This window comes from Acanthaster planci, linkage group LG08 (genome assembly GCF_054643075.1).
Source record: "Acanthaster planci isolate LZ-2023a linkage group LG08, COTS_SCS, whole genome shotgun sequence".
In the NCBI taxonomy this organism is placed as follows: domain Eukaryota; kingdom Metazoa; phylum Echinodermata; class Asteroidea; order Valvatida; family Acanthasteridae; genus Acanthaster; species Acanthaster planci.
Window position 1 is genome coordinate 11,023,819 of NC_141784.1, and position 26,204 is coordinate 11,050,022.

The window sequence follows — 26,204 nt, forward strand, 5'->3', positions numbered from 1 at the left end:
CAAATAAAGAAACCAATAATCAGTAAAGAAAGAAAATACATCGTTCTCCAACTTGCCACTGGTAGCGTTTAGAGTAAAAGCACAGCCCAACATGTACACTGGGGGTAATTGTGACGCCTTACAAAGAGCTTTTGCAATGCCTAAAACAATCTTCACCAAAAGAAACAGAGGATATTGAGATACACAAATCTGACCCTGCCCCTCTTGAAACAAAGGCTGGATAAGAGCTCTTGCTACACTGTATCAGCAATAAACTGACCACTAAGGAACACGATCCCCTGGATGGGGATGGGATGCGCAATCTAAAGACCATATAAAAACAACGCACAGGGTCCAGAATAAGCAAGACGTCCGTAATGTGTTCCGACAGAGCAGATTACGACAGACAGATCCTGACTGTCAGATGTGATTATCAACACCATTCATTATAGGCCAATACCTGTACTCAATCTGAATGGTGACTGGTTTTACTATCTTCAGTGGTTCTGGTACAAGTACATAAAAGGAAGAGAATGAACTAGTAAATAAAGACACAAAACACAATCTGTTCACCCTGATTCTGCTTGATTTGATGATAATAAGTACGTACAAGAAAATAGGCCTATACATTACGGTATATTATGGGGCACACCCTGCACGTACACTCGTACAGTAAATGTGCGTTCAGTACATTACGTATGGGAGTATAGGCTTACATGTTCTTATAATGTTCGTTGTACGCAAGTAAATGTAGAAGTGGAAAATGAGTTAAAATTTGGGTCCCTGGGGACTACCTCCAAGGATATACTCATCTCATGTTTCACTTCTGACGAACTACTGTGGAATTAATTAGTTTTTGTCCAACTCAAATTCGTGTGGAATTTGGGAAGTAAAAAAAAGGCTTGTCCAAATACTTGACTTTAAATTCATGACTCAAGTAATCTTGTACAGAAACTAATTATTCATACAACTGAAACCATGACGACATCTCCTGACGACGGACAGAGCAAACTCTCTGAAATGTTTGGTAAACCAGCTCCTTTCAGAGCCACATACCGGTATGCTCACCAAGAGATCGATCTTTCAAGGTACATGGTGTCGCCGCAAACCACTTGCCATACGTGCATGTACACTGTACACCCACCATGCAAACCTTCAGATCTTATGAAACCACGTATTCAAACTTCTAATGAAGCCGAGAATAGAAGAAAAAGAGCTTGTCAGTTGAAAGAAGTATGACTTTGGTGTAGAAAACCACAAACTTTGAAATGACTCGAACATAACTTCAACTTGAAGTCACACCAGCTTAGCATTAGATAAGAACAAATTCTCGATCCCTTCAGTAAACACTTAAACACATTACTCTCTCAATATAATTCAATGATGAACATATCCCTAGGCACCCCAAACTGGTTGTTCTACCAAACTCAATTGAAGGATATTCAATCCAAGTCTGTTCAACAACTTGAGTCAAGACTTCGATCACCAACATCCTATCAGATTACCAAATAAAGAAGATCCCATCATGTACAGTACATGTACCATGTATATAGGGTACAAGTACAATACAAACACACAATGTACAGTGTAATTACACCCTAGAGGGCTCTGGCCCAGATACTCACAAATCTCTTTGACACAAGTGGGCTCTGATCTAATTCTGCTCTATGTGGCTTATCACAATGATCTGGAGAAGTGGGATACGTACATGCCATTTTACTTACATGTATCAAGGGTTGCGGCAATCAGTTTCTTATAATACACACCTTCACTATGCACCTTTGTGTCTCAGTTAACCTTGTTGTCACCTTTTGTTTTATTATTTCAAAGGGTACATGTATATGACTACTTTTTTGTTTTATGCTAATGAATATTTCCATATTCATGAGCAAACTATGCTGTCATCCCCGGAGAAAAGCCTCAATGTTTTAGTAAGTAAATTCTGGGTTCACAATTTGAACAAAAAAAGCTATGCACTGAACTTTTTCTTCCCTGGATGACATCATCACATCAGCGCCCTCAGCTGTCCAGTAAAGTATGGGTAATTTTAAAAGTTTTAAAAAGTGTACTTTTCAATGCATTGAATTAAATACAAATGTAAAAGAGTTTCCATTACATTAAAGAAGAGAACAAAGTTGCAGAAAACTTGTATGAAAGAAAAATTCATTGCAGTTGCACTTTAATTGTGCTCCGCCTCACACACAGGCATTCATCATCATCATGTGTAAGTATCTTCTCTAATTTTTAAGTGCATCATGTGTCTCATCAATACTCCATCACAATGAAGCTCCAGTGTAGGTGCTCATGCTGATTGCTAAGATACAAACACTATTTAGCTGTTTAATTTTCTGTCTCCAATGATAAATTGGATTTTGCCCCTTAATAAATCAATAAGCAATGCCAAGTCTGAGATGTCCAAAAGAATGAAGAAGAAAGTGTACAGGTTCCCTTGCCTGGATTCGAACACAGGACCAGCTGCTTGTGCCAACGCCATCCCCACTCAACCAACTTGAACATGTACCAAGCTTGTTACTGTCAGCTGGTTATTTCAAATCCACACAGCCAGAGCCACAGTGGCTATTAATATCAGATTGAGGGTTACAGGAAGTTCTCCAGAGGCTCTGCGTGCCAGTGACAATGGAATTCTGGAGCAATTTGAAATATCATAGTCAGGTTAAATCACAGGAGCTGGTCATTAACAGGTACATGTATAAGGGTGGGACGTTTACACATTTAAACATTTAAATGAAAAAGTTCCAAATCCACTTGTGGATTTTCCCCAAACGCTTAAATGGAACCGCCCCTTTTAGAGTTTTGATGTTTTGATGGATGCAATCTGGTGTTCATTTTTATTGTAAGCGATGCCTGTGAAATACTGTTTTTTCCCCTTTCAGCATCCATGTACTTTTTTTGAGAAAAAAGTGGATTCTAACAATATACACTGCTTGTTTTAAATGCCCCAACATCAATCTACATTTTCACATAGGTTGGACCATGTGCATTGTTGAACTATATACATGTAATTATGCATGAAAACATTGAGGTATGTGGCGGCCGCCTTTGTAAAGTGTCAGCTAAACGTTTAAACAGTATAGGAAAGTTTTTGTAAACATTTTCAAATTAAACGTAAATTCCCACCCTTACACAGTTATACACTGAATACCTGCTGTTTCACTAACTTCACTCAAATACAGACTAATGGTCAGCAGTTCTGTTCACCAGTCAAGTAGAACATTCAGATTCAGCTCACCATTTTGATTCACTGGTAGTCATCAAGAAGCCAGTCACACTATAATGTACATGTACGAGCAGCCAGATCGGGTAGGTTTTACATGTACAACGACATTTTGACCGGTTCGTCAAGAGCTTACTCAAGCCTGAAAGGTTTAACTGTGTACATGTACATGTACATGTACATGCGAGGCATGTCATACATGTACATGTAGATCAACCAATATTGGCTAGTTAATGGAAATGGCTCTCCCTCAACCTTGCTCCTTGAAACCCATAGCTCACTTCAAGTCTCCCAAGTGCAGTGGTCATTTAATTATTTTTGCAGCTTTACACATTTAGTGAGATTTGTCCTGGCCAGGTTTAATGGGGCAACAAGTCAAGGTCAGCCACTTATAGAAATATGGTACATGTATCTAGATATTCTTATTTGGCCAATCCTTAAGTACTAGTACATTTAGTTTCACTCTGACCCATAACAACTTTCAGGAGAACAAACAAGATTAAATTAACAAAATTTCAGCTGGACTGCTATAATAAACACGACTTTAACATTTAAGATCTTACCAGAATTTATGAAATTGTAACCATGTTTTTTGACAACAATACCTGTAAGTGATTACATGTCCATGAACATTAATTACCATTGTGAACAACATTCCAAAGGGAAAAGGGTCATGTTTTACAATCACATACTGGTACATATACATGTACTTTCCACACAAAATGACAGGTAATGACGTCGACTTCACAAACATTCTCACTTGCACAGCTGCATCTTGATTCATGAGTTCTGGAACTACCCGTACTGGTTTTAATTGGTTACCTTTTCTCAGTTTTTTGCACTGTGATGGGGGTGGGGGCGGGAGAGAGGAAAATACACCTGAATCGGAAATGAATGTTGACTTTACTTTCCAAACCTTTTCTTGCCTCTCTCACGTTTTGTTTTCTTTTGATTAGCTCTTGCAATTTCCCCATGGCTATCCATTACAATGTGACAGGTATGGTGGAAATGGAGTGGGTTGTTAGAATAAGATTGGGCAGGGGGAGGTGTGGGTACAAGTGTGCTTTTACATCAAGAGATGAGAGTTTTCCTTAGATTGCAAAGGCAGGTGTGAAAACAACGTATACAATGATTTCCTTTGGACAAAGGCTTACATGCAACCATCCACTTCCAAAAAAGTGTTTGTTTTTCATGTTTGATATGGGTGGGAGGTGCAAATACGTGAAAGGATAAGTATGAATTTACATGTACATAAAGATGAAGGGAATAGTGGTGTGATGGAAGTGGTTTTAAGCTACTACATGTATGTTTAAACCCAGATTGGGGCCTGGGGTAACCTTTACTCAAGGTTCACGTAGCTACCTGGACACACGATGCACAACCCAGCTGCTACTGTGGCAGAGCCAGAAAGGAGACTGTTAGTTAATACATGTTTTCACAAATGTAAAATTACATTTTAAAAACATAAATATCGTTAGTTTGTAGTTCTTGATTTTGTTAGAAGTGTGCCCCCCTTTTTATTTGTTTAAGCCCCAGCTTCCCAATATAGGTCTGACCACACTCAGTGTAGCAGATCAGCAGAGACCATTCACCTTCACGTGTACATTATTGTTCCTCCTAACTGGAGTGTGGTTTTAAGAGCCCTTATCTGCTGGAAGTCACTGATTGGAGTCTGGGAGTAAACTCATTAGGTCCATTTTACACACTGTGTTGGTTTTGGTTTTAGTCCTTTCAAAGTTCTTTTAATCCTGAAGTCCTTTCGGGTTTTTGCATTTTTCTAGAACTTTTTTCATTAATAAATTCTTTTGTGTCCTTTTGTTGAAGTCAAATATTGGTGTCTGAGTCCTTAGTAATTCAGTATGTTATTAATTAGTATGTTGTGGATACTGACCAATAAGAACATAGAATTACTTGAATCCATTTGGACTAATAAAATTTTGACACATGGAGTGATGACAGCGAATCATCATGGAACAGTTGTGTGTATTTGTGTTGGGCGTTGAAATAAAGCATGTGAATAGGCAGCATTTGAATTTTGGCAACCGCCCTGCTCACTACAGTGCTCATAACTGAATAAATAAATACCGATCAGCTCCACAAGACAGTAAAGGCACTCCTGGCTTTGCCACTCGTGCTGGTCTTTTCAAGTTTGTGTTACCAGCCGAGCATCCACAGAGACCTGGTGCCACTAACTAAAGGCTAGGCACGGGGAAGATAATGCATCAAACCATTATCACTGCCAGACCCCAAGCCGGTCTTCAACATACTTGTTTGAAACAGCTCAATCACACTTTAAATCTCTTTCTTAACCTTGTTTTGCGTAAATGTCCCTTAAAAGTCAAATATTTATATTTTTCCTAATGGATTTGCTCGTCGATGTTTGATAATGTGTGTGCGCGTAGTGGGATGTCGTGTCGCAAATGCTGGAAGAACACAGGATGAGCTGCTGATCATGAGATTACCGTATGAACAGTGCATACGGCGGAATGAGGTAAAGAATGCAGCGGTGCTGCTGAAAGTTTGGCTTTATATGGGAAACAGATTCATTGGTTGTGAGGCGCATGCCATCAATAATGATCAGGTTTAATAGTAATGTTTGAGGATTAGAGTCCATATGCTGTACATAATGGAAACAAAACTTTACAGGAAATCAGGGAAGTGTCTGAAACCAGATCATAGTTTTATCACATTAAAACCACCTACACGCTAGCCCATCCACCTACTGTATGGGAATCTGAAAACTGTCTGAGGTTCATGTATAAATTTATGAATGAAATCTCACAGCTACCGGTAACAAGTTTGTTAACAATACATTCCATAAGCTTTATGACAGCCTTTAATCCGGAATTCTTGGTGAGAACCATTTCTGGATAGCCAAAGGACACACTGAACCCACAGATTAGGTGTGAATGACAAAGTGTGCACATGGCAGATGGTATGAGCATAAACCTGTAACATTTCTTATTACATAAGGGGAATGCACATGCCCCTTGGATCAAGATGGAACAGCACAAAGGCTCTCACCACAGATACAGAGATAACTCATGCACTTTTACTGCCGAGGGTGTACTGATAGAGGGAGTCCATAAGCAGAACTTTCATAATATGCTTGTATTTTGTCCAATACTTTTTCATGTACATGTAGTATGTACCTCACCACTGACTGTTGACCTCGAACCATATCTAGGTTATCCCACACCACCAACCCACCCTGTATGTCCCTTTAATAAAGCATCCTCCCCATGAAGGCCGGTGATGAGGGACAACTTAAAGCAATCAATACCACCACTGCCGCAGGGCACCTATGGATTTTTCCGCAGGGCTGAAAGAGGCAGAGAAAGTGGCCAATAAGATGCGTTTGGATGATAACGCATCTGAAAGACGAGATCCTAGCATTTATCAATATTAGCTGTGCTGTGGCAGGGTTCTTTCTCATGATCAAATTAAGGATTTCTTTCTTTTGTTTAATATCACACACTATTACACGTATGTTGGTGCACTAGTTCCTCACAATAAACTACGTACATGTAGATCATGTTCAGATCCAGAGGTACGGTACGTGTGTGGACGATAAAGAAACCTTTCACACAAAAGATTTGGCGCATTCTGCAGTACTTCTGCCAAATTACAAAATACAGTAATCGCCATTTACACCAAAACTTTACCATTATAAACAATTCCAGGTGGGTAATTTCTTTTCTCATTTTCTGGCCAGATGGTGCCCCGTATATAATCCAACCATGACACAATCGGAGGATTCTGCAGTTCTTTGAGTTTACAAGGCTGGCAAACAAAGGTCCATGTACTGTGCATGCCTTCACATTTGCCAAACTGTCAAGCACACCAAATCACCACTGAGGTTAAAAAGCTGTACAGTACATTACCTGATGTATGTGGAAACATTCTGAGGCTTGGGACCATCCGCTGTCTCTGAGTTGTCTCTCATGGACCTGCGGCGAAACGAGAAGCGCGTCTTCTTTTCCGTCATCTTAGACGACACCGTCAGCGTCGTGCCAGTGCTCCCGTCCTGATTATCCATGGAGGCAACGAAGGTAATGGACTCAAGGGACACTTCCTCGGGTGCAGGGGCTTCAATTTTCCCTGCTGTTTTTGTTAGCCTCGGCACCGGTTTGTATGGATCCAGGTAAATATTCCGGACTCTCTGCGGGTTGCTGCCTCAATCAATCCCTATAATCTGTGTTCTGTTAAAATTGCTCTCTGCCGTTCAACCACTGAGTCAGAGCCAACCTGGCCCAGGGTTAGATGAAACTTTTTCTTTTGGCCTATTTTGCAGTTATTTTCTATAGCATTTGATGATGTTTTTTACTGTCCTTATCATTCAGTGGTCATTTCACTGTTTCACTTAGCTTTTCATCCATGGAGCCACAAGATTTGTTTTCAAATCTTTTACTTCTCACTCTTTAATAGTGTGAACCACACTCAGTGGACTGAATCAATTGGAACCAGCGAAAGGCACACCTCTCAACAAGTAGGGATAATTGGACCAAGAAAAGCGTTTGCGTATTGCCAGCTCCTGGTTACATCAAAGACAAGGTCAACTGGTATACAGCAGCAAATGCTAACCACTGAAATGAGCCAAGCAACTTTGTCCAGTGAGTCTCTGAGACGGGCTCGCGTTTTCACGATTTGTTCCCGCTCGGCTGCACAGCCAACACCGTGTCGTTCGGCTCTCTTCAACTTTCCGATAATAACCTGCATCTTCTGATACCCACCATTGGACATTATATTGGACTGCTCCATCTGCTAACCAAGAGGGGGGTGTGCTAGAGGTGTGTGGTGAGTGCAAACACTTGAGGGACAGCTCAGCGATGCGGCAATGGAATGATCTGTCACAATTAGTTCCCACAAACCGACCGTTTCTTGTCCCCATTGGCCACAGACTCGGCACTTACCGGTAACCGTGCAGTGCACGCATGAATGTAGCACTGATGAGGGAGCTAGAGTTCTGTGCACGGCAAGCTGCTGCTGGAGTGCTAGACTCCAAGCAATTTTCACTGCTGGCCAGATCTCCCTCAGGCTTCACGTCATTTCTCATTTACGGAGGAGACCCTGGTATTTATGGCACTAGGAATCACGGCTCTGGTAACTGCAATGTCTAGTCTAAACACCATTTCTCACGGCATATGAACTGGGGGAAGAATAAACAGCATCTGTCCAGTCCCTTGGTAAAGGCCAAGAAATGAAGTGGTTTCAAGGGCATGGTTTATATTACAGAAAACAAAAGCATCAATGTAGATTGCTTTTATTTTAGTTCAAACCTGAACTCAATTCTATCATGCACACTATACATGTATGTACGCATGAGGCCTATTAACTGTGTAATTTTTATCCTGCATGTACATTTATACGCATTACTTTGCATCTTCTGTTCACAGGTGCATACATGTACATGCAAATTAAGCATTTAATCTAGATATGTCAGTTTGAACTTCTACATGCTCTATGCTCACACATGTTATAGCTGCACAGTACATAACACTGTACATGTACATGTACACATGTATGTGTGCATCTTATTTCATCAGTCTAAAGCGTGTACCGTTATGTGTGACAAAATGGTCCACCTTGTTCTGCTTTTATTTTTAATAAATGTACAATGTATGAAAAGCTCGGGGCAAATAGGCAACGATATCGGGTTACGTGGTAAAAAAGGAAGAATTTGTAATCTCAAGCTGTATTGTGAAACTGTCGCTCCCCTTCCCCCAATGAAAGCCAGGCTATGTGCATGCACAGGACATCATCTCAACACAAGAGGGCGCCATAACTGTTTTCAGACACATCAGTACAGGTTTGCTCCATGTCCAATGAGAAGACCTGCAGTGGGTCTCATGTTTTTATGGGATGATTCAAGCTGCACAAAATCAGCTTTGAGGGAGCGAAATTCAATTTTGTCGGGTTATTATGTCATGGCACATGGATTTACATGTATAATTTATATTGTTCATGAATTAAAAAGTTCACGCTTAGCAATGATGGGTTCTTAATGTAACTCCTATTGAACATGGTCTCAAAGTTTCAAGTCATTACATCCAATTTCATGTTGCAGTACACGACAAAAAATCTCGAGCCACACACGATCATGAACACACAAGGTCTGCCTTTCTGAAATTAGATTTCAGATAAAACATTGAAGCACGAGTTAAAAAGAACCTTTTAATAAAAACTGTACTAGAATTAACATCGTGAAAAAGAAAATCAGAAAAAGCACTGGTTACTGCTATCAAATGTAAAAGGGTGAATCCAGAAGTAATTTTTTTGGGGGGAGGGGGGAACTTGTTTGTGGGGCCAAAAGTTTGGAAATTTGTACATGTGACTTTTTGAGGGGTGAGGCTACGATAAATGTATGAACAGTTTGGGGCTTTTTATAAGGCTTTGAGAAGGGAAGGAAATCAAGTAGACCGAAAAATTCCCTTTCTCTTACTTTTTCAAGAGACGATTTTGGGGGCGGGCTTGGCTCCTATCCCTCTGCCCCCCTCCATCCCATCCACCCTTGCAAATGAACCAATACACCCAAGTCTACATGTACATGTAGGTTATATGACACTAAAGTTTAGATGTTTGGCACTGGAGACTACAGTACAGTGTATGATGTTGCAATTAACAGAATGTCTGAATGTGCATCTGTGTGAAATTTACTATCAATACTTTCATACGGCAGTTCTTATCAATTAATGCTATAATTTTAATGAACTGAAACACAAAGTATGTGTACCAGTAATATTCACCATGTCTAACACATTTATAGGTTTTTTTCCTGCTGACAAGATCACCAGATGGTGTTTTGTTGCCAAAAGTGGAAACAGTTGAACAAAGCTTGCTAAAAAAAAATTCTGAACTGCACTCATATCTATGCATGATTCTTCACATACACGTACATGCAGATCTGCGCAAGATGCTTTACAAAATTCTCTTTTTGCGCTCTGTAATTTGTTTGGGGAGAGGGGGAAAGACATGTGACCTTGAAGCGATCTGTTATAGGGCCCCTGAAACCCAATCTAAATACTTTGAAGGGAGTAATCATTTCCCATGTGACTTTTGTTTTCAACGTTTACAAAATATCTGAACTGTACATGTCCATGCGCATACATGTACATGTACAGTGTAACAAATGAAATGCTAGCCACAAATTTAATAATCCATGCACATCACTCTGGATGAATTTTTAATTGATGCGGTGTCCAAGGTGATGTCCCCTCCATTCTACTAACAAAAGGAGGGCTGCAATTTCATTTGAAACTGAAATCGACCACAGATGCACTGGGTTTCCTGTCACACACGTACAGAATGTTAATGTACATTGTACTGTACATAATATATACTTTTCAAATGCCGAGAGATAGACTCCAAATGTGTGCACAGTGTTTTTGTGCAACAGAATGTTTTTACTGCAACTTTAAATACGTTTTGTTTGAAAGCAAATCTGTAACCTATAAGTTCTTTTTAGGATTGTTTGAGACTGGTGTAAACACCACCTTTCCTTAATTGAAGAGATCTCTAATGCAAATTAGGTGAAACTCCAGAGCTATCCCTAACAGTCCCAAATCCTACAATTTCAATATGATTTCACATACACCCTAGGAAGTTTGGGTTAAAGGGTGTGTGTTGACGGTTCCTTGTGGAGTACCCATGTGGGGTACTTTAACGGTGCCATAAAAGAATTAATGAAATAAATTTTTCAGAGTTACTCAAAACAGGAGGACATTTTCAAGGTACATGTCAGTGTTGTAGGTCTTGAGACCTGGTCTCAGTCTCGAGACCGTCTCAAGACCTTTTTTGCAGTCTTGGTCTCGCCCTGTCAAAGTCTCGGTCCTAGGAGGGCTGGTTTTGGTCTCAAAAGTGCCAGTCTTGGTCTTGGTCTCGGTCTTGGATGCCATAGCCTCAGGTCTCCCCCTCGAGACCAGTTGAGACCATAACAAAATGCGCATCTAGCTACCACGCATGCACACGGTTGCAAAAGGCAAAATTACCTCCGCTCAAGTCAAAACTTCAACCACTGATATAAATACAACACAGTAATGATCAGATTTTTTGCAATTAACAATGAAATCGATGCTGGAATGAAGACTAGTCAATGCAGCATGATGCAACCTTGTCTTGAGTTGTTACTTTATTTCCAATCCAGAGTAGCCATGCTGCTTGACACCATGGAGATGAAGTTGTGAGTGGCGGAATTCGCACACTAGACTGGTTCCCGTTCCCCACGTAGTCTCCTGCTGAGTGTAGGGCCGGGACGGGAACCAGTCTGTGTGTGTGTGCACGCTATGAATTGTGTGCACTGTGTGAAAGTGTTTTCATTCTGTCTTGTATGTGGACGTGTTGTTTTAGTAGTTTCGTTACGGTACATCTTTTGGGGATATTTGTTTTTCAGTATTTTGCTTAAAAAAACAGTCTAAGGATATTTGTTTTAATGTTCACATCACATCATTTGGGACACTCGGGTTGAAAATGAGGTTTCCGTCAAATATTTCATTGTGCAAATGTTAGAGGTGAAGAAGATTACAAAATACTGAATGGTACCCTGGTCACATTCAGTACAGTACCCTTCCCTACATCAATTCATGGCTGAGTTTTAAAGGGACCATGTAATAGAAATATTTTACTGAAATGCTTGATTGCACCTTTGTGTTTCGATTAACCTCATTGCCAATTTTTGTTTTGCTATTTTTATCTGTATTTTGGGGCCTTTTTTGGCTTTTATGCTAATATGAATTTGCAAAATCAAGAGCAAATCTGTGAATCCAAGGCACTGAACTTCCATGTGGTGTTGATTTGTGCCCAATAACCGCTAGATTTTTTATATATGTACATGTACTTCACTTATATTGAAGATATCCATTCCTTTGGCAATTTATTGTTGTGCAAGTGTGTACATGTACATGTATGTGACAATAAGCCAGTAAGAGACCCTTTCTCAGAAATGTTTTCATAGAACAAAGTTTGAGTTCAAAATTAGAACAGGTCAACGTGCAAACTGAACAGTGTCTTCCTGGATTTCCTTCACCTTAACAGTGCCCTGACTTGTCTTGTAAAGCTTGGTCAATTGTGAAATTGAATGTTTAAATAAGTGCCCTTTGCAGTTCACCTACTCTGAGAGAATTCCAATAGTTTCATACATTGAAGAAGAGTTCAAACATGCACAAAAAGAAGACGATGTTTTTCTCAGCATTGTTATCTACGTACATGTACCCTACGTGTAAGTTATTGTACAGGCATTTGCAAACGGCTTGGCTTGTAAATCTTACTGACACCACTTCTTTAAGAGGCAGTGGATACTTAGCCATCACCAACAGCTAAACTGTATTTTGTGGGGACATGTGCAGTAACTGCTTACATATATTTGCACCTAAATATTCTTACCATGACACATCTTAAGTCTGGTTCTACGCCAACATACATTTAGTCATTGTGACTTCGCATTTGGAAAGTGGGAATCAGACCATTTTTTACAATTTAGGACCTTTTTTCCCTGAAAAATGCACATGTACCTCCAGAGCCACAAATCAGAAAAAGAAAATGTAATGCTCAGTAATCAAATGTTGGAGTCAGTATAAAAATGATGAAAGAAGGAACTTCTTAATTTTTGGGACAACAAAAGACAACAACTGGGGATTGAACCCAGTTGGGAGCATATCATGTAATCTAAAGATGTACACATTATCACATAGACCACCGAGACTACTTGGAATTTTGTAGAAATTGAACAAGGTTTACAGGCTTACCTCTGCATACGCATTAATTAAAGAGTGCGATGCCTACATGTACAGGTAGCTGGCTAAGTACTGAATAGTTATACTTGCCGCAACGGCTAAATAGCCATATCTTTTTTAAAAAATATTTCCAACACGAACACTATGTTTACAGTGCACGTACTGAAAAAGTGACATACAGGTGTACATGTACTGTACTGAACAAAGTACAGGGAATGCATAAGGCACATGTACATTAAATACCTGGATTCAGCTAGTGACATCATTTACAATATGTTGTAGATCTCAAAATAAGTGCTATAAGCCTTTCCATGATTTCATCACCTCCCTGAGGAATCCAGCGCAAAGACCGCCCACCTACTAGGGGTCTGTATTGTTTAATTATACATAGAATACAGCGCAATACCATAAATTGGCATGATGATGGTGCTGGTCTTTTTTTTTTCTTTTATCTCCAGGCGATATTCCAGGTGGTACCATGATCGTGCTCCAAATGGATTTCTATATTCCGGGCATGGCACAGCTGCAATAATGTTGAGGCAAATGGCACATTATGATAAAAAGCCTGCATGCAGAATGCAAAACCACCGCAATTGCAGATGCAATCTACGTGTACACCCCCCCCGGTCTCAGCATCCTTAATGTTTGAATAATACATACCGCCATGCATGAAAGAGAAAATGAGACAAGTGGCTCGTTATGAACACACAGTCCATACGCAGACAGCGAAATAGCCAGAACTTCCAGACACAAGCAACCTTCTCCCTATTTCAGCATCCTTAACCCTGATAATGCATACCAACATGCACTCACATGTAAAAAACAAAATAAAAATAACAGAAACACAACAAAGTGTGAAGTAGCAGCCACATTATGAGTCATATCATTTTTGTAAATATGTAAGAATTACATTTCATACACATGTACACATATATTCACTTTGCTAAAATACTCATTTCCTGTATGCCGCCACCATTTCTCCAAATGAATTCTTTCATTTTTAAAAAAGCTTTGATTTCCAAACAAGATCAATTCCAAATAGTACACCTGTACCTCTGCTGTTGTTATTTTCTGCACACTGAATGACTCATTTCAAAAAGTAGAAAAAAACTCTTTTGGCTTGATCATGGCCTGGGGAATAGTTTTCTTACACCACCCTGTACACGGACTTCAATGCTTTTATCAGTCATTTTTGCAATTCTGGTTTTGCATTTATGATCTATATTTACTGTTCCCCTTCTGCAGTTACAATCAATTTACTATCCTGCATATTCCTCCATCAATGTCTCCATTTTGCTCTTCAACTCTTCAGCCTGTTGTCTTCTGCCATTCTACTATTGATGATAGAAGCTTCAGCACACTTCCAGCAATTAAAAAAATGGGTTTGAATGTTTGTATATGTTAGGTGGGATCTGCTGAGTTGCAGAATTGCCTGTTTTGGCCCTGCGCAGTTGGTCAATCCTGTATGAAATCTTCAACTTTTCAGTTTTTTTTTTAATCTTCTGCAGCCATGAATAGGAAAGAAATGGCAAATGGCTAGGGAAAAGCTATCAGCAAATCATGCAGTAAGAGACAGTTTGTGCAACTGCACAGATCAACCTATCACGTTCAACATGCATGAAGCAGATTCAATTAATCCTCAAGTGTATCAGGAGTTGACATGAGTAATGGATCCACAAGAGACAAGTTCACTACCACCATCACCTGCTAGTAACTGGTCATGTTAGAACTCTTCATATGATGATCCATTAACTTACAATGCTGGAGAGGTATTTCTTCTCACTTCAGAAATATCAGGAAATGACTCTCGCATGCTCAGACGAGCCAATTTGTTCACTTCAATTTCTTACAAATGCGGCAAATTTCAGACAACTTCAAAACCCAACCACACGTACACAATATATCACACACAAAGCTGAAACGGAGATAACAGAATTTCTTTTCATTCCATGTCTCCATGGCAATATTTGGAGGCAGTCATGACAAATGCACTGGCTTCAATCATGTTTTTTGATCACTTTTTTTTTAATTAGGAAAATATAAAAAATAATGTCAACTGCCCTTGCTATCCGCTCTAAGCAGAACAAAAGAGGGCGTGATTTTGGTTCTCATCGCATAGGCGCGCCATGAGGTGCGCAAGTATATGCGGGTTTGACGTGGAGCATGCTGAGTACATGTAACTAATTTATTCCAGCATGTATGGTCTCTGCCTACACGCAGAATACGCGCAAGAACCTGATTGTAACCACCTGTCTTTCTTTTGTCGATTGGGGGGCAGATAGTATTTTTACGTGGAACTTGTGTGACTCTAATACAAGCACCTACCACTAACATGTAAATGTACATCACCTCTTGGTTTTTTATTGAACCCCATTATGGAACATCTCTGAGAAGCTGTTGACCTGAGTCCAATCAATAAAAGCACTTATTCATATATACTGACAACAAGAGCAATAAAAGTTTCAATTTATCCCCCTAGCTTTGATGTCTCTGAGGGTAGCGGTTCTTTCTCAATTCCTTAATGGTTAATTTAGCTGGGTGGGGGATGGTTTTAGGGTAAGTTAATTTACACTATTTTGTATTGCACAGAAATGTTAAGGGACTGGCCCGATTAACATGAGTGCAACTGTGTTATTCATATATAATACAGGTTAAGTTAACACCAGGAAGTTACAATGCATATATTTTTTCAAACTCATTACAAATTATTTCCATACACAACTGTTTTACGGATTTTGAACTCCTGAGCAGCATCTGGAAATAATTGATATGACAATCATTGATGTTTCTGTTTACATGTATACACGTATGTGTTCTCATTGCTTCATTTTTCTCTCTTTTTTTTTTTGGAATCAGGCCTTGATGACACCAGCCTTTAACACTAAGGTAAATTACAACAATGCTCAAACAGCAAGAATCTTTGCACCAACAGCATTCAAAGAAAAGATACTTTTTGCACAGCAAGAACTACCCTGTCACAGGTACGGTATTACCTGCTCTGTTTGTTCATGACAGGCTTTACGTCCTCATGTGCATTCCGGTACGCGTACGTTTTCCACTATTCAGCCTTTTAAAATTCTCATCATGCATACTGCAACGTAATCCGCAAAAATTTCTTTACACTTACAGTAGGTGTCTAAAGCTTTCTTCTTAGCCTGGGCTTTTCGTACTGAGTTGAAAATATAAAGCACGACCACTTACAATAGAGAGAGTACAAGATCAAGGAGCTAGAAGGATGGGGGGGGGGTGTTGAGGTGCTTGTCTTTGCATCTCGGCTGCTGAGATTGATTGGAAGGTCTGTTGGAGATGGAGATGATAACACTATTTCTATCCATCTGTCAGGCATCCTGCACACTGTAAATATTCCTAACTGCATGGACGATGCACACAGAGTGGGGGAGATCATGTTTGTACAAGAACATGTTTTTGACAAATTGCCTGTTAAAGTCTGTGCCCAGACGCTGCTCTTACATGTAGGCTGGATGTGTACAAGTGACTAGCTGTAATAATCTTGAAAAAGAAATTTAAAAAATAAACAAACAAAACTGGGGAGAAAAATCAATTGCTGTATCCTTCAAATGCAGAAATTCTACAGACAAAAAAGAAGATAACCAAAAAATCCAGAGGGTGATACAGTATCTTAGTAAATCAGACATGTACAGGTGGAGTATGTGAAGATTAGCAGAAAATGATGAGGATGGATGGGCAGGTGGCAACACCTGCAACAAACCCTCACGAGCACAAAACCATGAAATTTGATTGTCCTCCTGCAAATCAACATTCATTAGATTAGGCACATTTTGGAGGCGTGAGGAGTTGACTATGAAAGCTAATTAAGCTGGTATTGATACAACGTTGATGACAGCTGCATTCTTTCACATCACCGGAAGAAAACATGATTACAAGGAACTGGAAGACATTTCACTGCAGTATTCTGCAAAGATGACTAATCTACATGATCACAACTTGAGTTTAGTTCAAGGGAAATTTTTTGTGTAAGGTCTTAATTGTACAAGGGGGGGTGTACATGTACAACTGTTTTACTCCTCAAGCTTCCGGTACAGTATTTCTCACGTTGTGTGAGCGTACAGCTGCTGTTGTCAAGGTATGCAATGGAACTGTTTGTGCAACAACAATATATGTACGTAACGGAGTTGTTTGTGCAGTAAAACTTGACATTCTAAAATGAACAGTCACCCAATGTGGGACAAGATTCCATAATAAAAGATAGATCTGCATACATGTATCGGTGCCTCCAGCAAGGTGCAACATGGGATTTGAAGGTTGCATAGTAGCGAAAGCAACTTTGGTGAGCTTGCAGTAGACCCATCTGACCATCTCTCGTGCGAGTTGATAAGGTTCTGAAAAGAATCAGCAGCCTCTGATGCAACATCCTTACCATCATCAGACCACACGGGTCCTCATTTAAAATGCAATCTAATTTGCAGTACGGTTAAAATGCAAACACTTTAAAGGCTGTTGCCAGTTCTCCCAGAGTAAACAAACTTGGTGAGTGGTACAACATAAATTTCCTCCTCATTGAGCACTATTCTACGGCTAAATCCCTGTCAAACTGCCTGTATGCATGAGTATCCTCATCTTAATTGCTTTGTGGTTAAGTTTACAGGTAAGACTGTGCTCTGTTGAAGGTGTAATTACACATACAAGTTTAATAACACGTGCATGTACTTTTGACAGCGTATAGTCTATAAATCTTTTAAAAAATACAGCACGTGTAATGAAAATCAAACTGTTTAGTTTATAAACAAACCCCAAACAAAAGATTGCAAGCAGGTTTTTAATGTTGAATTTCCTTCATACTGGCAGCAGTGAGAGATTGATCAAAGGAGACAGTTTTCATCCGAGAAAGATTTAAAAGAGTAAGAAATGTAGATATGAATGGTGCAGTAAAATGTACCACTATGCAGTACATGCTGATTTGAAGAGATGCCATAAAACGTTACCCTTTACGAGTGACAGGCGAATAGTGGTTTGACAAATACGAGATCTGCAGGGAATGACTTTTAGATTACTGCTGTATTTTCATGTTTCGTTGTTTTGTAAACTTGCTCCGAGAAGATTAATCCTGAGAAAAATGTATCCCTATATCTCCCACTTAAGTAGAAATTATGTGAACATGATAATACAGCGCCTCGGAACAGTTTGCTAGATAGATGGTGCTTTACAAGTGCTTGTTATTATTTACATGTATTTATTTAACAGACAGTTACATGTATCCGGTACAAGTGGCTTGCTAAAAGAAACTGACCAACAGAACCTAAAATACAGCAATTTCCAGAAAATTTTCCAATTATCAAGCAGATAAAAACAAAGGTGTGGATCTGTTACATAAGGGTGACTCCGCTGAGCATGCACAAATTAAAGCGCATTACCACTGTGATCAGTAGCTGTGAATCACTACATGGGACTATTACTTCGTAATCACATGGTAAAAGAAGCTGACTTTTCTGATGTCCAAATTAAAAAAAGTCGAGTTTATGACGATAGCACTTCTTAGGCTCTTAATTTCAATGTGGCCAATTCACTTACAATCAAGTATGTGGTTTTCCAGTGTGGCCCCCTGGTTTTTAGTTGCCTCGTGGGTGGGAGGAATCCCCAATTTGTCCAGTCTGCATGATGGCACCGGAGGCTCTACCCCGCGATGAGACCATGGTTCGACAGAGGCTAAATTGCACGTCTGGTTTCAGACTGCTTCAAATCAAAGACCAGACCCTGAGCACAGGTGTCAGGTACCTGTATGGTATGTGATCAGAATGACTTCTTGAAGACTGGCCATTGTGCACCAGCAGATTTGCGTGCAACATACCCTTGCACACCAGATTAGTATTAGAAGTACCACTGATTTATTGCATTAGCTTGAATATCAGCGACTCAACCCAACGGTATAATGTGATTTAAGGGATTGAGACCCTTGATTAAAACATAAAAATGACTCTGATTGTTTTTGTTAATGCCTGAATCCAATTTGGTCTGCCCGAATTAGGCACGAAACAATATTTTTACAGGTACATTACATGCACCCTACACTGTACTGATACATATTACATGTAGGTGACAAATAATAATAATAATAAGGGTCAGGTCAGTTCTTATATAGCGCACATTAAGGAATGTCTCTATGCGCTTATTATCAAGGATAAGGAGAGCTATGAATCCAACACAAGAGGACATAAATTTCACTTACAGATGTACATGTGCATACCGGTACATCTATTCTTTGTCCCATTTTACTCCCATGGTTAAAAAAAAACAGGCACCAGGTAATCCCTTCAGAACTGTTCTTCCTCTGGCATTCATTGGAACAACTTTAAAAAGGATTTCCCCCTGTTTTACAACTTCAAGTTATCTATACGTACATGTACATCATGCCATGTCATGTTCCACAACACACTTACTACGACATGTACATGTATATGTACACACCTACAGTACATGTATGTGTGTGAGAAACATGCTGTGGGGAGCCACAGCATTCTTCGCATGTATACAGGTACCGGTATATTAATTGGAAATTGACTCTTAAAAGGTTCAGTCGGTGGGTGGGCTGCTTTACAAATCATTTCATCTGTCAAAGTCCAGTCAATCAATCCCATTGAACAATGGTGAACAACTTCACGAAATTGCCACAAATTCTGCAGTGTCATTCATTCAGTGTCAAAGCTATTGTACAATGTCGAGGTACAGGACATGAACTTGCAAATTCTCCATTGGCAAAGACAGATTTGTTTGATTTCAAGTTTGCTTGAAGTGTATTGAAGAGTTGTTGGTTGTTGTAATGTTGGACATGGCATTTTGAATTTAAACACCCGAGGGATGCACAGCACCCTTCCTGAATCTGAAAATGATTTTCTATAAATTCGAAAAACAAAACAGCAAAACAAAAAACCCACAAAATACCCCTAAGGCTACCTACTATGTACCCATAGGTTAAACACAAATGTCCCACATCACACATGTACATGCACATTTGTTTGTGATGTCATGCGGCATGACATTCGTGAGTCATATTGAAAAAAGAGGTGGTGACGTGACTGTCTCAGCAAGATTATGTTTCATACATTGTACATGTATCTGTGAGCTTTCCTATCCTGCCAGACATTAAGTCATTCCCTGCATATCTTATGGGTCGTGTTATCGAGCCCCAGTTGAAGTGCACCCCCAAGCGGCAAAAGAAAGACAGACGGTTGAAAGTTTTCCAAGCGGGTTTTGGCATGCGTTCTGCAAGTACGCAAAGACAGTACATTAAGGAATAAATTTGTTACACGTACTCGGCGTGCTCTGCGTCAAACGCGCTGTTGATCTTCATTATAAACACGCCCTTATGCAGTGAGTTCCCAAAAAAAGTCCTCCTTTGTTGCGTTTCGGAACAGATATGGCACTACTTTTTAGGAAGGTGTAAATTGCATGAACATGTATGTCACAGTAATTTTTAAAAACATGACTGTTCTTAACTACATGAAGTGAAAATGTGCTGGAGCATCCTCAAAAAGTATGTTGCAAACAAGTACTGTTTATTTCAAGATTTATGTCCATGTGCCGCACACTTACATGTACATGCATATTCCATAGTACTTGTATATTGGTAAATGTGTACGATGCGTACACATTGATGATGCCAAGTTTCCCTTTTCTTCTTTACATTTGAACCAAATCTCAAGTTGAAAGACCATGCTAAAATTTCACAAGCTCTGCATATGAAGAATGTCTTACAAGTAAGACATTCATAATATGGAAAATGTTTTGAAATCTTTTGGGGATGAATTTTCAAGCATGAAACCTAATGCACATGATGCAAATGCAAGCTACATGTATGATGCAACTTGAAATCTACCATTTATAGTGGTCTAATGTATATTGTATGTACATATACATGTATGTACCTGAAATGAGATAAACTTTTCTTGGACACATTTTATTCACATCTTTATCTATACATGTACATGTACATGTACATTATATTCTTCAATGCATGACAAAGATTTGACAGTTTGAGGGTTAGGGGTATATTGAAAAGTGGACATGTAAAATCTTTTAAAATTGTCCAAGCTTTTCGAGACAATTGAAGGTGCTGTTGCTGTGATATCAATCAGAGAAGACACATTCACCTTGAATGTGTTTCTGTTCAAATTGTGAAACTGCAATTTTTCATTGACAACATTTCTGAGAAAGGTTCGCTTGGTTGCTCGTTGCTATTCTGCTTTTAACTGGTGCATTTTTTAACTGACTTAAAATCTTGAGGGAGTGAAAATAAAAATTAGTGAGTGGCAACGCTCAGAACTCAGCACATCACAATTTATGCGAATTACGATCACAACTGCTATTAATGACAGTCTTATGAAAAGCCAAGTTCTTCTCATACACAGAGCTGTATAGTCCAACAGAATTCCCTCCTACTTAAACTCAAGGTATTGTACACAACCTAATAAACATTTAAGTTAATAAAATATACACGTATGGGTTAATGGAATTCTGCATAATATGGTCTAGCATATTGTCATCAATATAGATGTCTGTATTAATTTACGTAGATCTGTCGAAGGCGCCAAGTACATGTAACATGTCAGTGTGTGTTGCCACAACAATGCAGAGTTTACAGGGATGGCTTACGTACGGCTGTGCCGAATATCTGAATAACCGAATATTTGATCGATTCGAATATTTGAAAATTAATTTTCAAATGTGCATATTCAAATGGAAAAATCATGAAAAGGGACCATTTTTTTTGTTTTATATGAGAAAAATTGCACTGTGGAGGCTTGTTCTAAGCAGATTCAAATGAAAAGCGACAGAAACCTTACAAACAATTTAAAAAGTACATTATTCATTAAAAACTTTACAAGGAATATACATTTTCAACAGGAAACAAAGTATTATTTGTCTCCTAAATCTCCCTAAATCGTGGCTGGAGATACTCGTAGACGTGAGAAGCTATTATAGTGATCACAATGTACAACTGTGTGCATTATTGCAACTGATTTTGTACCCAAGTGCAGTTACTCGATTGTTGCACAGGTATTTGACGTGTTCTTCCACTGCCTGTACGTTTCCAATTTCCTACAGGTTATGACAGGTAATTGGACCTCGTTGACAATGCTCTCAATCTTAATCACCAGCCAGGGCAATCAATTCACATGACCCAACTGTACTGCCCATTATAGTTGTCTGACATGTGCAGCTTCTGTCAAGGCTTTGTGATGATGCAAGTGGCTAGTTAGATTTTTTGTTCATCATCTACATGTAGATAGTCTTTTTTCACTCCGTGCAAAATAGGCCAGCCTAGAAGAGGATCTTATGAAAGCATTTCATCTTTTTCTCTCTCCTAAAAAGCATCTTGCCAGGTTAAGAAAGCAATTTAAAGAATTCCTTCAAGAAAAAGATGTGAGCCTTCATTGGCTGGAAGTGGCAGCAGTTTTCCAATGATAGAACTGTCAATGTGATATGACAAATCTGTCAGCTGATGGCAACTTGAAAAGAAACCTACTCTCAGAGCTCATACATAATCACCCTTGAGCAAATCAGTTAAATATACTGGTAAATTTGGCTGTCCAGGCTATCAGGAAACCTGAATTTTAGAATCTAGCCCTTGACAAATCAAATCCAGGGATGAACAAATATTGTTACTCTGATATGATTACAACAGCTGCAAGGACATTAAATTTGCAAAGGTAACATACTGCAGTTGACATTCAAGTCAAATTTGACTATTTAACCAACATTAATATGTGGAGTCAGTACTTTGTAATTGTGCATTACTTGTGTGTGCTCACAAAAACTGTACAATTAATTTGCCAAGGGAAGGCAGCATGCACAAGAACTACAGTTACATGCACGAATATTTACATAAAGGAAGAAAAACAATAAAACCACATTAAAAGGAAAAATCAAGGTGGAAATCTCATGGGCTTGTCATGGAAAATGTTTTTAAACATCTGTTTAATAGACACAAAATGTACTTATTCCTCTTCTGAAGTTGATACCGGTATTTTGTTACATAAACCCTTTAGCTTTATCACAAATATTAGAAAATGTAACAAATGGAAACTGAAAAATATGAGTAGAGTGCCTTTTGAAGCACCAACATATATTGCGTCAAATAAGTATTATTCAAAGACATAAGACAGAAAAAAAAACATGCCAAATTTATTTGAAAATACAAAAAGATCATTCAAAAAACACACAAATTTCATGATAAGAGTTGCTCATTCAGAGTTAAAACAGGAAAGTTGGAAAGATCATGGGTGGTCACTGGTTGTAGGTACCAGTACCAAACGTAATAGTTTTTCAAGTTGAACAATAACTGGAACCATCTAAAAAGCACGATTCTTGATGCACGATTGGAATTACAGCATTATAAAACATGTGTACATACACATGTACATTCAGGAAAGTGCAACCTCAGCAGCAATTTTCTTTACAATTGGGACTGAGGTCTTTTTATTCGGTACAAGTTTGCCACAGCATGTAGATTTGATTACTGCTGAACGTTGGTACTAGTACAGTGCATGCTTTAAGGTTCTGGGCAGAAATACAGAGGGTGTTCAAGTAATTAATTGAAACTTTAAAAACTTTTCAAAGCTCTGACCCAAGAAACTCACCTGAGGAATTTCACCTTCTTCATGGCACTTTTTTGGGGTGCTTTGGTATCACACTTGGTACAATCGGCCATGCTTCTTGAGGCTTGACTTGCCCAGCTACAAACCAGTTTGGACGACGGTGACAGCGTTGTCGAAATCTGGCCAGCGATGCCAACAGTCAGCCGATAGCAAGCAGGTAGCCTTGCCGACAGTCTGAGCATGCGGAGAAACAAGGTGGCCGTGCGGGAGAACAGGTTGTTGGTTGCTCCCAGCTTGCTCCACTCACGCGTCACGAAGCAATCGAGATCTGCAGAATCTAATAAGAAGAGCCGGTGCTGTCAGCGACACTCATCAAATCCGTCGCTATATGCCTGCCGCTTGCATGGGTGAAATTGCATTACATGCTGTTTGGCTATTGTTATGCAAATGAAGGACGATTACTTTTTGTACGCTCCTCATCTGCCAAACGGACTTGACCATTTGAAGTATGAACCTGGATGGGTTTAATACATGTAAAGGCTTATGCAGACAGAACAGAAATTTAAAGGGGATGGGCCATGTAGGGTTAAATTGACGTTATGGGATAGTTTTCAACCGTCTTATAAACAATAAGCTAGATTAACCTCTCTTTTATGTCATTAAATCAGCAAAAATTGGCATTTTCTGTGTGCTTTTTTCAGTCTCCGCCTGGGCTCTTTACAAAAATTTATCGAAATTGGTCAATGAGGGCAGCAGACAAATTTTGGCAAAAATGTGACATCAAAGGACGGACTCGACTTTCCAGACCAGAATGCAAAATTCTGGCAAGAAAGTTGACCGGTCAAAGCAAGTGACTCACAGTGCAAGGTGAAAAAAATTGTTGGAATGGAACACTAACACTAGCCAAATAGGCTAGCCTATAACCATGGATAAAAAAACTACCACCCCAAGTCACTGAAACACACAACAAAACAGCCAAACTGGAAAAACAGATAAAAGACAAGGAAGGCGATCTAGCTTTCCCAGTAGGCAGTAGGCCCTTAACACAAATCCCAACTAAACGCAAACCCGTTTCGCATCACCTGATTTGGCCGGTGTCAACGATAATACGTACATGTTTGACTTTCAAAAAGGATTTATCAAACAAACTTCAGCGAACCCAGCTATCGAATAGCCAATGGTAGGACAATTATGCCTTTTTAGAAAGACAAATTTCTATAATGGTGCAGGAAAAAATCATTACCAGTCAGTGTTTCTCAAAGGTTGGCTTTGCGCCGCAGACCACGGAGCTTGCCATCCTTCCATCGTTGGATATAGTTGTTCGCGGTACCCACCGTTACATCTTACTTGAACCAGCCAGCCGACACCGGCAAGGTCGGTGGTCGAGTGGTTTAGCCATTTGCACTAGTAAGCGGGAGGTTATGGGTTCGAGTCCCACCCGAGTATACGCTTGTGGGTTTTCTCACAAGCCTTCGGGGCAAACCCTGAGTATACAGTGTTGTAATACACGTTAGGCATGACAAAAATCCAAAATTAGTCAGTGATTTGTTGTCGAACCTCAGGGTCACCGCCATGCCTGTGGCCAACAGCCTCGAGTTGCAAAATCTCTTCCTGAGTGTATTCTGGTTTGAACTGACAATGCAATATTTCTTGTGTCTCATCAACTCCTTCAATGTCGCTTTGTTTGTCAAATGAATAAGACGAGCAAGACAACTGATTGCTGTCATGATCGGAAAAAACATCAACGCTGGAAATATCGCCGTTTGACATGATGGCACACACTTACGCTACTGCATTACGTACATGTCAACGTGTCATTGCGTAACAGTAAACAGTCGCCAGATAACGGCGACGTCACGGTTCTTGGGAATTTCTTCAGACAACGTTTGGTACCCGACGGCTGTTTTTTAGCTTTTGCTCCCAGAAGGGAGTGAAATAGAACAAGTGGTTACACAACTCAGTATCACCATACAAGTATATAATGTATTTGTACTTGTATGCATGTACCAGTGCATGTACGATACCTGTACCATAAGTACTGAGATATCCATAAGTACTGAGATATCCAGTTTTCTCCAGACGTTACAAAACCAGTGCAGCCCTTCAGAGGACAAATGTACAGTATCAGTCTCAGACATTTTCTGACCATTTATCAGCACCTTACTTACATTTGTTCTACACAAGAATGGATACAGTACATGTGATATTTCCTAGAGTAGCAATAGTGCAAATCATATGCCACTCATACAAGCACGAACACTATGTTCTGTTAAGGTAAATGTGTTATGAGTTTGATCTACCGGTAACTTTGACCCTTCTGACTTTCTAATCAGACCAAGTCCGATAAAAAATAAGAGTATCTACAAAATATGCACAAAATGTAATAAATATAAGTTTGAACATCTCCCAATTTTCATACAGCAATTATTCCCAGATTGTCTTATCACTCACATATTGTGGAACGTCCTCACACACCTGCTAATAAATGTACACACCGAACATGTACACGTTTTTCACACAATGTAATCTACATTGGCAGAAGTTTTTCCACTTCAAAGAACATGTAGAAAAGGGACATGTTCTACAATGCACATATTTCCTAGATTCACGACCAACCTTGCCACAGTAACTAGGGGCAACTGAAGTCATTAGCGAGAGAGAGCTCCAGCCAAAAGGGGAAGGGGGGGG

General features: G+C 39.5%; 1 protein-coding gene across 2 annotated transcripts in view; it reads right to left on the reverse strand.

Annotated features, from left to right (window-relative positions):
- LOC110989233 (NAD(P)H-hydrate epimerase-like) overlaps positions 1-26,204 on the reverse strand; it is a 94,345-nt gene that overhangs the window by 65,884 nt on the left and 2,257 nt on the right. Inside the window, exon 2 of one of the 2 annotated variants that reach the window (XM_022253466.2) lies at positions 23,559-23,853. In XM_022253466.2, coding sequence (XP_022109158.2) covers positions 23,559-23,758 — 200 coding nt within the window. In that variant the 5' untranslated portion in view covers positions 23,759-23,853. Of the gene's footprint in view, positions 1-7,098; positions 7,973-23,558; positions 23,854-26,204 lie in introns of those variants that run through there. The other variant, XM_022253467.2, reaches the window with a different exon arrangement.